Raw genomic sequence first — 19,875 nt, 5'->3', positions numbered from 1 at the left:
GAATCATTTGTTTCAATATTGCACACTTAGGGAGATTACATGAATTCTCTGTTGCCAAAAGTGTGTGAGGCTGATTTACGGCTTTCAAAATTATGTCAGGCCGATTTACGACAAGTTCCTTATGCTTTTGTTGGCTTTGTAATTTTATTGTATATGACCTTAACTGCGACCAATAAAACTATATAAACATTTCGTCTCATTACATAAAAAGACAGTCGTAGCAACCAACGCACTTTCTCTTTAATTTCTCCCCAATGTTTGCAGCGTTCCGATACACCAAGTTAAGAAGTAACGCCATGTATATATAATGACATTAACTTCTTCCTTAGTTTGGCATATAAACTACAAATGCTTTCATTCAACAAAGATGAAGATATTTTTAAGCTTAGAAAAAGAGGTGAATCGCAGCATCTTCTTACCCTTGTGCTGCTAAACAGGGGACTACCTGGTCTGCACCAAATAAAATAGCCACGCACCAAGAGGCTATATATTTTGTCAGTGTGAAATTAAATACATGATAATAAAATGAAAGCAAACACATTTTGTTCTTAATTATGGTACATAGATTGAAGTATGTTCAATGTATAATGAAGACAATGTGAATCCATTTACAAGTCAGTGAGTGCATCTTAAAATATTGAGTACTCTGTTTTTTAATACACCTCCTTGGCTGCAAAATAATTGTTGGTCCGATAATATAATATGTGCAGGAACTGGTTTGCATCGTTACATAAAAACATATTATCCGAACCAATCATCAAAATGTTTCGTCAGTAATCATATATACTATATAAATGATATTAATTCTCATCCTACAACATTAGTCTGCACCAAGAGAGAAGATTTTTGCGAAAGGGATGCCTATTCGTTGTCTAGGAAACGTAATCATATTCGATATCATTGTTGCTCCTTATGTTATGTGGGTAAGGAATATTAGGGTGTTGTGTAGTGCTAGGATTGGAACTATAAACTACGTGCAAGTAGTCCTCTGTATTTCCTCCGTGTTCAAGTTTGGCGTTTGCGGCATTTCTTATTTCTGAGCAGTGATTTCTCCTGAAAAAAAAAAAAATATATATATATATATATATATATATATATATATATATATATATATATATATATATATATATATATATATATATATATATATATATATATATATATATATACATATGTGTGTGTGTGTGTGTGTGTGTGCGCGTGTGTGTGTGTGTAAACTGGTTGATTGTCTTGGTGTCTTGGCGTCATTAACTTTTGTCCTACACAACGGTGAACAATCATTTATTTTAGTCATTTGATACGTGTTTTTTCTGTCTCCTTAGAAAATAACTGGTATCAAATTAAATTCTTATTTCAGAATCATTTGTACAATTTGCTTTTATTAATACAACTCCTGTGTGTTTGTATAAGTAATATTCGCTGAATATGACCCTTTTTACATTTTTATTACAAATATATTGACAGCAACTGTTTTTAAACTGTAAACAGTGGATGTGTTAGAAACTAAAAACAATACCAATGTTGATTTCGTTTTCATAGAGAAATTATGATGTGTTGCTCTGTGTGAAAGCACTTGAGAAGAGAAACAGAGTGGTGAGTTGTGGACAGATAAACAACGTAATCAGATATTTTCTTTATCGTGACAAGTCTTCGTATGATTAATATCGTCATTAAGGTAAACTCATGGCGAGTGGGCATGACCTTTGCAAAGTAAATTTTTCTTTTGCAAACGATCTTGCCTTTGCAACGAATGCACTTAACATTTACAATTGGAGACTGGCACCAAAATAATATTCCTATCTAAAAAATAGTAAATTGTTTGGATTCATGAATATAAAAGTTGGGTTCAGTCTGTAACATTGGAAATCTGACAATAAATCTGACAAGAACTGCACAGAAGTTTGTGTATACAAATTAGCATGAGCATAAAAGCATACAAATGTATCGTATCACTGAATCTACGGTGAATCTACATAGCCATTGACCTTATCTCGGTCCTTCACCACTTCAGCTCCGATTGTACCGTCTAGACACATATTGTGCATATAACATACTGCCCACGCTTTCCACAAAAAGCATGGAAACAAGAGACGGTACTCTCTCTCTCTTTTCGTTACCTCAGTATCCAAACTTTTGCAAATAGGACAACAGCTACCAACAGAATGGCCACGGCTACTAACCCAATTATAACACATACTGAAAAAAATTACAGAACTGTGATACACTTTTGTATAGAGTTAATATGCTTAATACTTGAATCAGCAAGCTCACGACTTGAATAAGCAATCTTAAGACTTGAATCAGCAAGCTCATGACTTGAATAAGCAATCTTAAGACTTGAATCAGCAAACTTAATATTCTGTCATGCTGTGATGTTACAAATTCAACGTGTTATACTGCCATATTGTCAGACTGCAGATTTTTGGGTACTGCATACCAATAGGACACTTTCTAATTACAATTATGAGCTTAACGAAAGGAAAATACATAGACCGATCAAGAAGCATAACAACTTTGATTTCTTGTAGGATAATCAGTTTGTATAATGTGATTGAATTAAAATAACAAACAAACAAAACACAGCGGATATTAAAATGAAGGAGTTAAACATACATAATATGTGGATTTGCTTTCATCTATAAAAAACAGAAGAAAAATGGAGTATATACAAAATGTTACACAGGTAAATAACAAAATGGTACAAAAAATCGTGTTATGGGAATACAATTTAGGCAATGTCCCATCGAGTCAGTAAATGGCATTAAAAAATTACTGAAAAGAGATAACATTTAAAAATATGAAGGTCATCCTAATTTGGTTCTTTCTTACTTAAAATATATCCAAAATGTACACTTTATTTGTTGTTTGAAAGTGCTAAACTTGTAACAGTAAAACGCGAACGTAACAATACGATGGCATACATGTTTATATGCATACGTAAATGTTTAAATGCCTACGTAAATGTTTATATGCCTGTGTAAATATGTATATGCCTACATAAATGTTCATTTGCATACGTAAATGTTTATATGCTTACGTAAATGTTTATATGCCTCTGTAAATATTTATATGCTTACGTAAATGTTTATATGCATACGTAAATGTTTATATGCCTACGTAAATGTTTATATGCCTGTGTAAATATTTATATGCCTGCGTAAATATTTATATGCCTACATAAATGTTTATATGCCTGTGTAAATAGTTATAAGCCTATGTAAATGGTTATATGCCTACGTAAATGTTTATATGCCTATGTAAATATTTATATGCCTATGTAAACGGTTATATGCCTACGTAAATGTTTATATGCCTCTGTAAATATTTATATGCCAAAGTAAATATTTATATGCCTACGTAAATTTTTATATGCCTACGTAAATGTTTATATTCCTACGTCAATGTTTAGATGCCTGTGTAGATATTTATATGCCTGTGTAAATATTTATATGCCTATGTAAATTTTTATATGCCTACGTAAATGTTTATATGCCTACGTCCATGTTTATATGACTGTGTAAATATTTATATGCCTGTGTAGATATTTATATGCCTGTGTAAATATGCATATACCTACGTAAATGGTTAAATAAGAAATGGGTTATCTGTAACTTTGAGTGCTTACATCAAGAGAAATTGTTTTCCTGGTATTATAAAGTTCCGAATCGCAATTTCACATAACGAGCATCACGTTACCTGATATTTTTGTGTAATCCGTTTCATGGATGAAATCCGTTGATGACGTTGTGAGGGATTCAGATACACTCTGGTGAGCAGAAGTCGTTTTGTTTATGACGGTTGAACCTAAACAAATGCCATGTGATTTTTTTAACGTCCGTATTTGATACTGTGCCAGGAAAGGCGTAACTCAAAAGCTTTGGTGTACTTAAGTACACTGTGACGCGCACATCCAAAGGAGCAATTTATTCAGTAAAATAACATTGCGATGGCCGCTACAATTACTTACATGTTGTTTGTAGAGCATTTAATCCTAAATAGGAAACAAATGTCAAAATTCAACACTTTACATGGAATGTCAACCTTAATAGCACATACAATATATATTAATAAATTTATTTTGAAAGTTTTACATTATTATGACTACGAAAAAGTGCGAATCCAAAACCAAACCAAAAGGTCAGCAGATTATTTGCAGCAAATTTCTCATCATTTAAATCATCAGGACAAATTTGACACTGTCTACCATTTGGTTTTCTATTTCCGTGTCGGACTTGCCTAAAACATGGACGCTGACAAGAACAGTTTTATTTACGATCTTCTACGACAAGGAATAGCTCTTTTTGAAAAATGTCTCACGAATTAATTACGCTCATTTTACTTACTCTTTATGTTCAGTTGTTTCTTATGTAAACTTGTAGATTTGTCCTAAGCTGACTTCGTGCCAGAGAGTGATAGAGAGAGAGAGAGAGAGAGAGAGAGAGAGAGAGAGAGAGAGAGAGCGATAGGGAGAGAGAGAGAGAGAGAGAGAGAGAGAGAGAGAGAGAGTACTTGCACTGACATTTTCCCATCATTACAGATACATTTTTCAGTCCAGCTTCTCCCAAACATCCTTTGCCAGGATACAACTCAAAAAATAGCGTGAAGTTGGGAGAACTCTCATTCACAAATGTGGAAGCTATGCTCCAGGTACTGCTGGAACTTCTAGTCCATATTACAGATTCAAGGTCCTGACTGCTCATATAGAGATGTAGACGGTTATTTGATCCGTTAAGGAAGTAAAAAAAGCTTATACAGACTGGTCCCTGCATAGCATGGACGGGTGTCGATAAACTGTGACCTTTGTTTACACAGTCTTGAGGAACAACCATGGTTGCGTACATTCCTTCCACAAAAATTAAAAGAAGAAGGACGTTTATGGTAACAAATACTATGCATAGAGCCTTTTATGTTAACGTAAACTATGATGACACAAGCGGATCCAATACTGGAATTCATTCAGAACACTCTACACGGCCTTATGAAATGTTTTACACTGTGTTGTTGTACATACTTTTATTAAATACTTTATTTCCCTAGCATAAAATATGAAAATTAAAATTTTTGTGTGAATTAAATCCCAAATAATCCCTCAACATCTATACACGTCCCAAAGTATAATGTGTTCCAAATGAATTCAAGTATTGAATGAGCTGATGTATTAATGGTCTTTAATGTGCCGATCTGCAAACAGTCCTGATGTATCACAGCGATATCATGATGTGTCACAACTATATCATCCGGAATGTCTTACAATGAATTCACAATAATCTCAAAATAGTGATTTAGTCCTGAAGCTAATAAGCACTTTGTAATTCCAATGGATAATTTGAAATCCTCTCAATTGGACTACCGATTTCACTAGATGGAGTTTAAAATAGGAATAAATAATTCTGTCTATCACATTATTTACATATACACTTTAGACACAAAATAGAGGACTAAGACGAGGTTCATTTTCGTGTAATATTCGTAAACAAGATGAAGTATGTTTACTTACATTTTCACAATCAACCTGACTGAAATCAGATGGACCTTATAATTTTAAGGATCCAGGTAAATAGGTTGACTAATATTATCATAACAATTAGCCTACAATCCAAGGCAAAAGTTAGCTATGTAATATGATGTTTACAAATGACCCTTAAAATCTAAAATTGTGGATACCAATTTACCACACAATACAGATATTCAAATCGACTCCTGTCAATATAAAGATTTATATCATAATACTCTTTTATACATATTAAACAAATATACACCAAACATAAAAATTATCTAACCTGTATGATAGTATAATTTGTATTAAATATTAATTCTGCCTATTATTATCAAGCATTCTTTGATAGAGTCCAGAAAGAGCACTTTCCGTCTGTTTGCTGTATATTTGTAATTCTCTATAATTAATCCTATATACCTTGATTTCTTTCATAGGAATCCGGAATGACTGTATAGATAGATGATACATAATTACTAGAACGTCATGCGAGTGTGTCTTCTACATACTAGTGCATATAACACCGACTCAGTAGTGTCAATTTATTTTGTAAACTGTGCTTAACTGTGATCGAATATGCTTTAGTACTTGCAGGTAATGCGATAAGTACCGTTCACCCCAGACCTATTTTCGAATCTCCGTAGAGTACAAACAAAAATGTCTCTAAAATATCTGATGGTGTTATTGGTATTAAATATTAATTCTGCCTACTATTATCAATCAATCTCCCATAGACTCCTATATAATCCAGGAATAGCACTTTCGCTTTCCGTTCTGTTGGTGAATATTAGTAATTAAAATGTCTTAAGATGGATCCAAAATATTATTGACTAAACTCTAGAACTGGTACACTCCAGTATGTCCTTTATTTTATCAAAAAGCCGCCTGATACTAGTCAGAACAATGAAACGTGGATTTCTTGCTGAACAAATTTATCAGGTGTTCAGCAGTTATGGAAAAAATTAGCAATCAATGAGAATCAAAAACTGGATCCTGAGATCTCCTGTTTGTTTTCATATGTCTATTAGTGAAATTGAAGCCACACAAGTACCAAGTTTTTTTATTGTAAAACAAATTGTTCCTTATGAGAAATAGGAGACCTTGGAAAGTACCTGCTAGTGACGATTGGTCAGCGAGTTGCCAAATTGTTGTCACTAAATAATAATGAACTGGTAATTCGTAGTCTACCTCAAGAAACTCCATTGTCTGGTCATTTGTAGTCAAAATACCTATCAGAATATCATTAACCATTTCTATTGGCTGAAAAGTAAACATTGACGTTTCTAAGTGCTATAGATATTGTGACATTTTTCAAATGGTAGAAGAACCCAATCAAAAGATACCTAAGGCATACCTAAGATAGCTATACCTAAGATACCTAGATACCTATCTACAACCTATTCCTGTATCTGACGAGCCGCTTAGCTAAATACTAATGGACTGTATCGGTCCCTTACCTAAGATCTAGACAGGCAACCAATACGTGATGAACATACAATGTTTTCCAGAGGATATTGCTTTGAGTAATATTTAAAGTAAAACCATAACCACAAGTTTGATACAGTAATTTTTTTATAAACATTCCTCGACCATCTGAAATCTGTCCAATCCGATCAGTGGTCACATGTTATGTCTGATATTTTCCAAAACTATTTATGTATGGACATTTTTTTAGCACTTTATGTATGAAGTAGTTATTAAATATTTTCAATAATTTGCCTACCTCAGTGAAAGGCAAGGGGCTTTGAAAAAATGTCATTAATTGTGGAAGAATATGATTCGGTAAAATTGTTTTTATACAGAAAAAGATTAGAATGGTGTTTATTTATTTAAATCATTTTTAACTAGTTTTTTTTATTTCATTACATATGCTATGATATAAATTAATAAATTTAATGTAAATAACCGTAATATAAAAACCTAAGGCACAATACGAGGACCAGGATAAGGGTCCAAAGTTCGTTTCTACAGCATTCTAAGCATAAACCAAGGATAGGTCTTTGACTTCAAGTTTAGTAAAGAATATGATACAAGTGATAACTATCTTAAACAATAATATGCAATCATTGATAAAAAATAAGCTGTGCAAAATGCTGTTTGCAAAATAACCATTTTAATCTTTACTCAGCCAAAACACACAACGCAATATTATTATTCACAATATAAGCTAGCATGAAATAGATTATATATATGTATATATTGCTTTCCAAACTTAAAATTGTGTATTAAATGTGTACTATAGAAAGGCGTATGAATGAATGAACAGGCAGAGGGACGATGAGAGATGAAATCAATATTTTAACACTTTTATTTTATGAGTATGGATTAATGGAATTCAAAATAACTTGCATATTGTAAATGAATAAATTATTGTTCTAATTAAATACATCAAAGTTTGCAAGAGTGAAGTAATTGCAATTTTTTTTACCTTTTGATTCTGGAGTTTTAGTTGTGCAACAGTTTGTATTAGAATAGTTTTAACATACTGTAGTTGCAGTTTATAATGTTCAAGTCTTGTACATAGTTGAAAGGTCAAAATATACAAAATGTTGAACTATTGAAACCTGAGAGAACCAATCATGTTTTTATTTGGTCAAAAATTATTATTTAGTATTGATTATTAAGACAATACAATTTTCCCCAAACTATATCATGGATTTAGGTCTATACCGTTGCCCCAACTAGAGTATGAATTTATGTATATACTATTGCCCCAACTGGAGCATGGATTTATGTCTATACTGTTACCGCAGCTATGGCATGGATTTATGTCTTTACCGTTACCCCAACTATGGCATTGATTTAGGTCTATAGCGTTGCCCCAACTAGAGAATGGATTTATGTCTATACTATCTATAGCATGGACTCATATCTGTAATATGAAACCAATTATAGCATATATTTATGTCCATACCGTTGCCCCAACTATAGCATGGACTTGTGTCTCTATTATTAACCCAATTATGGCATGGATTTATGTTCATACCATTGCCGCAACTATAGCACTGATTCATGTTCATACCATTGCCCCAACTATAGCATGGATTTATGTTCATTCCGCTACCCTAACTATAGCATGGATGTATGTTCGTACTATTGCCCCGACGATGTCTATATCATTGCCCCTGCAATAGCACTGACTTATGTTCATACCGTTGACCTAACTATAACATGGATTTATGTCTATATCATTGCCCCAGCAATAGCACTGATTTATGTTCATACCGTTGCCCCAACTATAGCATGGATTTACGTTCATACCGTTGCCAAGATCATAATATTAATTGTGGATGTTGTTGTTGTTGTTGTGGGGCTTAACGTCATTTTTTTAAAGCATAAGATAGGTAATACATGGCGGCCAGTATTAATGGTGGAGGAAGAACCCGGGAAACCCCCGGAAAGAACCACCGACCCACGAGAAGCTACAGACAAGCTTTCTCACATACCCACATAGGCCGAACCAGAGACTCGAACCCACTAATATTAATTGCAAGAATTGCAAAATTATTATACCTCCAAACCAAGGACAATGTGCAAATGGACAAATTGTTACAAAAAGCTGGTTGTGGTGGTTGCGCTGTGTGGATGTTGGGAGGTAGGCTTGCATAATACTCAAATTAACCAACATTGCTAATGACAATTTAAATTAATATTATAATTAATATTTATCTTTCAAGTATTTAAAAAAGTAATATTTTACCTTGCTTAAGAACAAAACCGAATGTGTTATATGAATATATTTCTATACATAAAAGTAGTCATTGATAATAATGGACATGTGTAATAAAACGAAGGGAAATTATATGATTGACGTAGTGTTATCTTGGGTAATTAAATGTGGGTGTTAAAAATAAATATATATTTGAAATTAATAAATACATGATATATACATGATTTACCTTTTCGAAAATCAGAAACAATACAATTTAGTCAAGCTACTCAGCAATCATTTAAAATAATGTTGAAAGTAGCATCTATAATAATTATTATTATTATAATTATTATAATTATTATTATTATTATTATTATTATTATTATTATTATTATTATTATTATTATTCAAAGCTGGTTACTGTGCATTTCTGTATATTCAAATACTGTAAACATTCATTTTAGTCCATTTGTCTTTAGACGTTTTTATTCCTGACATAAACATGTCAAATGAAAATAAATGCTAATTAAAGGTGATGCAGATGATATTTGTTAGAAGTGGCGCGTGTCGGTTCCCATAAGGCTCTGTGCTGTATAAAAAATGCACTCTTTCATAACGAACAGGACATATTACTTGTACAGAGGTCAGTATTTTTCAGTATGTATCGAATGAATTGTGTTGCGTTATAGGTGAATATGAATTATGATTAAATCCGTCGTGCTCTAAACAAATGATGCAATTTTAATTACATTTTAAAACGTTAATGTGAAAATTCAACAAGAAACAGGCACGAATATCGTTCTGTTGTACAGAACGAAATATATGTTTGTATACATAATATATGTTTGTGTATATAAAGTTTTAACGCAAGTTTTATTAACAGTGCCTCATATGTACAACATTTGTCTTGATATACAAAATTTGAAATGCAATTTATCGAGTGTATTAAGGTTGGTTGGGCCAAACAAATGCCTCACCACAGCACCAAAATAAAATCAAATGGCAAATGCAAGGTATATAACTTTTCTTGTGCCCAATACTATCCCATCTACTTCACATAGTTGATTTGCTATGAAAACGTTCTTGCAAGTCGAGTCTGACTCCAGAAGAGTTTTGTTGATTCGTGTAATCACTGTATCCACGAAAGTAAATGATAGTTTCTCATGAAATGTTTTTGTGATGTTGCTCGGAGCTGAAATATATCTCTATCACCTTTTACCTGGTAATCCGTAAACCTTGGGATCGATTGCATACTTTTACTTTCACAGACTTATCTAAATATTTCGAGATTATCGTGTTAATTTTGATCGTTACCATACATATGTGGATTACTTTACCTAATTTGGATTCATGAGGAGAGATCATCCAACCTGTATTCTCTTTCCATAGGCAGAAGTCATCATCAAATGCGCAGTCTGACGAAGTAATGAAAAAGAAAGAAAGCAAGTTGAATATTGCTTGATTACCAGCTCGTTTATGAAAATGTGCACCAAACTGTTTGAAGTATTAAAACTTTTTACATATTCAAAAATTATTATGTTTAATACTGTATAACATTTTTTATATATGCAAAAGTTATTATGTATAACACTGTATAACACTTTTATATATGCAAAAATATTATGTATAATACTGTATAACACTTTTTATATATGCAAACATATTATGTATAATACTGTGTAACACTTTTTATATATGCAAAACATATTGTGCATAACATTGTTTAACACTTTCTATATGCAAACATTATTATCTATAATACTGTATAACACGTTTTATATATATGCAAAAATTATTATGGATACCACTGTTTAACATTTTTTATATATGCAAAAAATATTATGCATTACACTGTTCAACTCTTTTTACATATGCAAAAAGTATTATGTATAACACTGTATAATACGTTTTATATATGCAAACAATATTATGTATAACACTGTTTAACACTTTTTATATATGCAAAAAATATTATGCTTGAGATTGTTTATCACTTTTTATATGCAAAATTATTAAATATAATATTGTATAACACTTTTATATATATGGAAAACACTTTATGTATAACACTGTATAATAATTTGTATTTATACAAAACTTATTATGTATAGCATTGTATAAGACTTTTCATATATATTTGCAAAACCTTTTATGTACAAGACCGTATAACACTTTTTATATATGTAAAACAAATTATGCATAACACTGTATAACACTTTTATATATGCAAAATATATTATGTATAACACTGTATAACACTCTTTATATATGCAAAAATTCATAATTCAATGATCAGTATGGAAAGATATTTTGTATTTTCCTACATATACAAAAACAAACAAAGGATAATAAATGTTTTAAACGAAGATCTTTATAAAATATCCATGCTTCAACATAATTTCGGGGGACTAGGATAGTGCCAAAAGCACATCTCACAAAATTTCTTTCTAGATGATGCATATGAAACGCATTTACAATGCAGCTCTATTTGGACATAAAATTTTGTAAGAATTCTTTTAAGAATTGAATCCTTTAAGATTGCTGATTTGAATTTGATTTTTGAATGAAATCGTTTTAAATGCGTGAGAGATTACTTTGAAACAATATAAGCCCCCCGCCCCCCCCCCGTTATAAACAATACAAATCCATGTGGCTTAGAAGCAGAAGCTAGGGAGATTAAGGAACAAGGTTGTTATCAACCGCGTCTTCATTCATGACGGGTATCAAACTATGATAACACAGGTTGAAAGTGATCTTATTCAAGTGTTTGATCCAAATAATAAACTTTTTAGAATTATGTTTTCTTTTTACTAATAGTCATCAGAGATTTTTGTGATAGATGAAAATTACCAACTTCCTTATTTATGATCATAACAAACATGGTGTCATGCTGAATTACCTTCAAAAACACGATAAAGGCTAAAATAGTCACACAATTCAATTTTGGAAACGTCTCCGTCTATATTTGTCAAAAGAGTAACGCGTATTCAGGTCTGCCCTTGCTCCACTGTTCTTCCCGATTGAGGTCAGTCAGTTGCAACATTGTTGCCGGTGTTCAGTACCATAAAGTTACACCTCTTCAATTCCTATTCACCCAAGACAGTCCTAACCTATGTTCAACTTTCCCATGACCCGCTATAGTCCCACTCATGTTAAATTTCCTCATTTTACAATCCCATTTGACCCTACGGTACAAACACTTGTTTTTCCTTCTTTATTTTATATGAGCCTAAATTTTCCACATTCACTACTTAGTCTTCCAAATTATTCTAAGTATATACATGTTTTGACAGTTAACATCAATACATCATCTATCGGTCTTAATTACAGGTTATTTAAAACTATTTTGGATTTAGAAAAGATCTCTATCTCATAAACAAAAGATATATCTGAAAACAATTAAGTTTAGAACTGCAAATCACATGTTTCCCATTGAATCTATTAGACAGGAAAATGTTCCCTACAACGAAAGATATTGGACACTGTCAGTCTCAATATATTCGGGATGAATATCATCATCGTCTTCCATGTTATTATTTCTTGATGAAAAGCGGAATCTTATACCTCATTTTTACACTTCCAGAACTAACGTATATACATATATTAGGACAGAAGGTTTAAGTAAAAGTATTAAGATTGAAATTTTATCTAAATTGTATCAAAGTTGATTTTTGATTAAATTATTTAGAAAGTAATTTTCCACAAAAATATATTGAGATTAATTTTATATATTTCTGTACTTCAACTTTATACTATTTTAAGAAAGATTGCTCTTTATGAGCAAGAGCAAAAGCTAGTAAAATACGTTTCTCTTGTATCCTAAGTTCAGCAATTTAGACTTGGTGGGAAGCTGCTGAACAGGCAAATTCCTAAATCCCTAATGGATCAGTAAGCTACATGATATACGCGTTTGCCGTGATAAAGGACGAGAGCCATGATCTGATTCGAAATGAACGACTACAAGTACTGCGTATAAATTGAGAGCAAGTTTGCGCAAAGTCAATTCGTTCATCGGGAATCGCAGGGCTCTGCATTTCCTTACATGGTAAGAATCGTCTGTGTTCGTAAACTTCTTTAATGTATAAAGACTTCTTAATGCTGAGATTTTCAGTGTAAAGATCAATCTAGACTTTATATTTTTTCAATTTTTGTTTAGTTCTTCCTATTTGATATTATAATGAAATGGAATGTTTAATTGTTTCAAATAATTTATATTCATTTGTATTTATGGTACATCTTATTATTGGAAACAACAAATTCGCTACCAACTTCATGTTTAGATTTAATTTGGAAATAAAATATTCTTTAAGTAATAAAGAATAATGTTTGAGCAACCTATTCCAAATTAGTATTCTATTTTTAATTTTAGCAAAATACATTTCTCCAACTGATTGGTTTATTATATCGCAGCTATTAAATTTTATACTATTTGGCTATCATGAATTTATTCGAGATCTAACTATCTGTATTATATTCTAAAACGCAGAAATTATACAAATGTATGAAGTTGGTAAGCTCGAAGGAAATGTGTAATTGAATATGTATTTCGTGTGCTTCAAAATCTCAAGTTTTATAGATATATCTTTGAATATATCAATTATCTAAATAAAATTTGTTCATAGAGAATCATAGGGATCTGTCTTTCCTTACAGTCGATCCCGCCGTACCTCTGGACATGTGGCCGTATGTATCTACACCGTTAAGAGTGACACTTCTTTTAACAGAGCCTGAACTCTTTTCCTTCCATCTCTCTTTCTCTCTCTCTGACCATGGGCAAGGACATTTCTTAAGTTATGAGTATTTCCTTCTCAAAGCAAGAAGTGAAAAGAAGTTTATGATAAAAATTCCATAATAACACAAATAATAAGTCTTTGAATACAAGTAAGGCAGGACTCTTAAAAAATGTGCAGGTTTTTAAATTTTTCCGAATCTTTTAAACCATATTAAGTATTATATAATAACACCACACGCTATATTCAAGTTCTTTATCATGTACGTCATACGTTGTAATCTTTACAACTAGAGTTTTGTCAAGTCTTGTCTTGTTTTGTTTCATACCATAGTTTAAAAAATCAACTGGTGATGATACTAACACCATTTTCCACCGACATGTTTTAAAGTTTAGTTATTAAAGTAACACTTTTGAATGGTCAAACTCAAGTTAAGTTTACTTTTATCCAGTTAAATTCCCATAATCAGAACGTAAATACAAATCGAAAATTATTTCAAACACTGATTGGATCAATACCTGTATGCTGATGAATTTACTCCAAGGTGCTCTAGCTAATTCCGTGATCAAACAAAACAACAAAGAAGTATACTCGATTTAGCTATCAATTAGTATATAATGTCATATATTTGCGTAGGAAAGTTATTCCATTGTTAAAATCATTGTCTAATCAATAAAACAGTTTACAGGTCCTTGGTGAATACAACCTATTAAAAGAGATACAGAACTGTAGCAAACATATTATATTCGGGAGAAAGTTGGAATTTGCACATGAATCATTTACTTACTGAAACAAGATTCATAGGCCAGGGAAACATCATCTAACGCCATGCTACCGTAAGATCCATTTCCTCTTATAGCTTCAAACTCAATAATGACTTTTGAACCGATTTCCAGGTCTACAGCTGCATTAATCCAGTCTGTGAATTGGTTTCCAGTTTTAGACCACACCAAAAGTGGAGAATCGCCATTTCTTCTCACGTTAACGTTCAGAGTTCCCATGTGTAATCCATACATATGATACCAGAAAGAAAGACAGGCACGACCCTCATGATCAGACACCGTGCGTTGTAGTACTACCCTATCTCCTTCTTTCTTTCTTGATGCATTCATAATCATGTAGTAGTCTGCCGTATCTGAAGGATAAAAGACAAAGCAAATTGTGTGATCCTCGAAGTGACAACATGCGTATAAAAGGTTATTCACTCATGACAAATATTTTTCAAATGTGCATTAGCATCATGGAAGTGAAAAACTCAAACAAATATAGAAAACCTATACGTATTTGCATAGTATTTTATTTCTCTAATTTGTATAATGTATTCATGGGAAAGCGCACTACAAGCTTTTAGCTTAAACATTACATGCTTTTCTTTTCTTCTCTACGTCTTTAGTGTCGCATTAAAATCGAAGTCCTTATGGCTATGTACTTCCATTAATGTCTTCATCTTATTGCTGGATATGAGACAAATGAGCACCCTCTAGTTCCTCCACACACTCCTGACGTTGCTCATGGTTTAGAGGATCTTTCACAGCCTGAAAGTAAATGAAATAATTTTTAATCGCTGTAAGAAAAGATGCAAAACTACCAAGGATGACCTTTTCAAGAGTCAGGACAGTGGAGTGATTATAAATAGCAACGACAGAATAACTATTATAAGATAATTATATATCGATCAATATATTATGGCTTAATTTTCCTTCAATGTCAGAGAGCTAAAATAATATTCAAAAGTTTAAAGTGTTTTATTTATCTTCTGGTGACACAGCAAACACTGGTTGCTTATTGCTTGAAAAATGTAAATATATAATGGAAGGAAAAATATGAAGTTGGTTACTTTTGGTGATGAAAATGTCTTCTTTTATTATTTAGAAAGACGGACAATGAGTAATTCGAGGGGAGGACCCACTTAACCCAAGGTGTTCTTAACGATCAAAATATTTTTATTTTTGTGCTCAGAATTACCATGTAAATATATGTACACGCATACAATTTTCATTCGTCAAATTTCACTAGTCACATGCATATTCCAGCAAATCAGATCAATTAGTACGACAATAATTAGAGAAACAGCTGCTACTACTGCTACTGTAACTAAAAAACATAACTGATTCTGATAGTGAACGAGATTTATTCCCCTCCCCCCCCCCCAACCTACCTCATCATTCATTGAGTAGATCAGAATCAAAATATAGCAATTTGAATGCTTACCGTTGTATCCAGTGGTTTCCATCAAATCATCTATATGAAGGCTTACCGTTGCATCCAATGGTTTCCATCAAATCATCTATATGAAGACTTACCATTGTATCCAATGGTTTCCATCAAATCATCTATATGAAGGCTTGCCGTTGCATCCAATGGTTTCCATCAAATCATATATATGAAGGCTTACCGTTGTATCCAATGGTTTCCATCAAATCATCTATTCAGTATTTTACCATTCCATAGCTTCCATTAGCGTAGGATCGTGGTCTTCGTTAGTGGGAGAAATCCTCTATCTCCATTTGAATCCACAGACACTGCAGCTGATCTTAGCCACGTTAACAAGGGGCTAGCTATGTGAAATTTGACCATTATAAAGCATTGAGGGTTAACATGGGGCTAGCTATGTGAAGTTTGTCCATTAGAAAGCATTGAGAGCTAACATGGGGCTAGCTGTGTGAAGTTCGTCCATTAGAAAGCATTGAGGTTTAACATGGGGCTAGCTATGTGAAATTTGTCCATTAGAAAGCATTGAGGGCTAACATGGGGCTAGCTATGTGAAGTTCGTCCATTAGAAAGCATTGAGGGCTAACATCGGGCTAGCTATGTGAAATGTGTCCATTAGAAAGCATTGAGGGCTAACATCGGGCTATATATGTGAAGTTCGTCCATTAGAAAGCATTGAGGGCTAACATGGAGCTGGCTATGTGAAGTTCGTTCATTAGAAAGCATTGAGGGCTAACATCGGGCTAGCTATGTGAAGTTCGTTCATTAGAAAGCATTGAGGGCTAACATGGGGCTAGCTATGTGAAGTTTGTCCATTCGAAAGCATTGAGGTTTAACATCGGGCTATCTATGTGAAGTTTGTCCATTAGAAAGCACTGAGGGCTAACATGGGTCTAGCTATGTGAAGTTCGTTCATTAGAAAGGATTGAGGGCTAACATCGGGCTAGCTATGTGAAGTTTGTCCATTAGAAAGCACTGAGGGCTACCATGGGGCTAGCTATGTGAAATTTGTCCATTAGAAAGCATTGAGGGCTAACATGGGGCTAGCTATGTGAAGTTCGTTCATTAGAAAGCATTGAGGGCTAACATCGGGCTAGCTATGTGAAATTTGTCCATTAGAAAGCACTGAGGGCTAAAATGATAGCATATCTGAAACGCATAGGTAAATGGTACTGAATAGAACACTGCAGCTCATTGTAAGACAATGCAAAGTATCTGTCTCGATATTGTGCGTAGTAAAATATTCGCGCATCATATATGAACGAAAATGTACTTATGTTTCCTTGCATCGTAGAGCATTACCCTAGGGTGATTGTTGTTTTACGCCGCGGCTATTTCAAAATAGTGAATGCGGTACTCTAGTTCCGATGAAATATTTTAATTTGTAACGAGCCAATTCATATTCGCGCAAGCGTAACGTACGTCGTAATATTCGTATTTAACCGTATGTTATGTATTTTATGGCTGAGTTCTTGTATTTGTGTTGCTTATCCCTGGAAAGTCGTAGAACTCTCTGTCCGATTTCGGGTAACGGAGACCTTGCGGTCGATGGTGACGTTGAATAGAGAACAGTAGTGGCCACCAACGGGACCAACATGTATGCAAGAATAAGAGGCTGAACAGGGATTTTACGGCAGGGTGGGATGTACGTGGCCTGTGTGGTTGCTCTTAGACCATTCGACAAGCGCAGTTGAACCAAAATGTATCGTAATTGTCCAGTTGGGCCCACGAGATACATATATGTTTCCCTTTTGAATGAATGTTATTAACTAGCACCATATGGGTGAAAATATAATTCAATATAGTTACAAGAATGAAATTTAATTATTCATACATCATACATGTCGATGAACCATAAATTGTTTATATTTGTGTATAATTTATATACATTAATCATTGTGTGTGAGAGATCTATATATCATGCATATCTGTTTATAAATGCAATACACTGATCATCCCTGTGGTGAATCCATATATAGATCGTATTTAATTTTGAGTTCCATACTTGGATTCTCATTTGATTACTCGTTGGATGCTCTGATTGGTTCCATTTATAAATGATACCGTTTTCCATTGTACGACGTGATGCTCACGAGTACGGTGCCAGATTCATTCATCGTTCAATTACTTTATAAATAAACATCTCATTCACAAAGCTGTGCTAGACCGCTTCGGTGGCCCGGTGGCTAGAGCAACCGCCTCGGGTTAGAACCCATTCAAACCAATGACTTATAAAATGGTACTAGGCTCTCACCATTAAGAGGCTAGTGTTATATATAATCGGTCTGGAGTCCTTTTAATATTACTGGGTGTGACATGATGCCACCTGTCTGCGGCATGATGCCCGTTTTCAAGTCATCACTAAAAAGGCTCACACTCCAGCAGACATCGTAACGACATGACTTATTTTTTAAAATATAGAATTACATTAAAAATCCAACACACACACACACACACACACACACACACACACACACACAAACACACACACAAAGAGCTGTGCTCAGTGTCTTCGTTAGATGTAATCCACATCCGACTTAGAATAAAGAGCATTGGTGACGGAATGTGAATCTAATCCGCCTGCTGTTATTTTTACGCATGTTACAGCCTTTAGAACCTGCCACTGTTCTAGAAGGCTGTTACAGAAGGTCATAGGGTTTCAAAAATATTCACTGACATATTTTGAATTCCCCCCACTTAGCGGCAAAGCATCTGGCACCTTCAGCATCATTCATCAATTTGTAACCATCAAGGTCAGACGAAAAGTTAAACACTGCAGAAAGGATTTTCGGTTCAGAATAATATAATTTGCTGCCCTTACAAGATGTATGTACTATTTTGTGGCGTCCTCTGTGTTGTTTGTTGGCGAGGGAAAGTATGTTATTTTTTGTGTTGACATAATTAACAGGGCAAGAATTAAGTCGCCAGTTTTAAACCGCGTTTGTTGAACAGCTCTAGTGACGCTTCTGTTGCTACCGTTGCCGCCAATTATTGTTCCAAATGATGCACATTTCATTGATATATATCTGGTGAACTAAATAATCAGGATCGTAAACTTTTCACAATATTTTGTTTCCGGGTTGTCATTAAATGATAGTTTTGTCCATAGGATGTGGCAATACAAATCTGTTGTTAAACATATTGCTCAACAACATACACATTACAACAAAAGTTGTTATGTATACATTGAATCCTGAGCAAGATAATTGGAAGACATTGGATGAATTTGATGATTTTCTTAGTGAAGACACTCATCGTACAAAAGTGCTTACAATAATGCATCCGTTGAAGGAAAAATTTTATCAACAAAAGTAAAAAATAATATCTACGTGGTGCAAGATTTCAAACAAGTAACATAACAGTTTGTGACGCGTCTAAAATTACTCCCCGGCAGCAAACTGACAATCAATGATGGCGCTGAAGTCGACAGTGAGATCGTGGAGATCCAACAGAAGTCGCGTGGAGAAAACGATGTCGTGTACAATGTTTTGTACAACGACTTAGTATAACATGGCACTGGAGACGACATACACACACAACCTTGCTCCTTTGACATGGTATCAGCAACCCATTTACCGTGACGTATAGAACACCAAGAATAATTTCTTAGGACATACGTTATGACATCGCGTTGATCTCCGCAGAAATTTGGAACTGGTTTCATAACGTCACCGTGAGCAATACTCGTTTGAAGCTTATTAGAATGAGTACGATGCTAGAGGACATTAGAGGATGGCGTCATACAGGCAATATTAAATACTACTGAACTCTTTGTTTTCTCTAATATT

General features: G+C 33.5%; 1 protein-coding gene across 7 annotated transcripts in view; it reads right to left on the bottom strand.

The window, feature by feature from the left end:
- Positions 1–219: 219 nt before the first annotated feature.
- LOC149792302 (MAM domain-containing glycosylphosphatidylinositol anchor protein 1-like) overlaps positions 220–19,875 on the bottom strand; it is a 165,030-nt gene continuing 145,374 nt past the window's right edge. Inside the window, exons 3-8 of one of the 7 annotated variants that reach the window (XM_089970871.1) lie at positions 14,664–15,011; positions 10,484–10,561; positions 4,520–4,843; positions 3,697–3,804; positions 2,118–2,196; positions 220–1,053 (exon numbers count right to left, since the gene is read on the bottom strand). In XM_089970871.1, coding sequence (XP_089826997.1) covers positions 873–1,053; positions 2,118–2,196; positions 3,697–3,804; positions 4,520–4,843; positions 10,484–10,561; positions 14,664–15,011 — 1,118 coding nt within the window. In that variant the 3' untranslated portion in view covers positions 220–872. Of the gene's footprint in view, positions 1,054–1,203; positions 2,197–3,696; positions 3,805–4,519; positions 4,844–10,483; positions 10,562–14,663; positions 15,012–19,875 lie in introns of those variants that run through there. The other 6 variants (XM_089970872.1, XM_089970875.1, XM_089970876.1 and 3 more) reach the window with 6 other exon arrangements.

The sequence above is a fragment of the Sinohyriopsis cumingii genome, chromosome 9, assembly GCF_028554795.1.
Source record: "Sinohyriopsis cumingii isolate HCF-2022 chromosome 9, ASM2855479v2, whole genome shotgun sequence".
Classification (NCBI taxonomy): domain Eukaryota; kingdom Metazoa; phylum Mollusca; class Bivalvia; order Unionida; family Unionidae; genus Sinohyriopsis; species Sinohyriopsis cumingii.
This window is presented reverse-complemented; position numbering and strand designations above follow the sequence as displayed.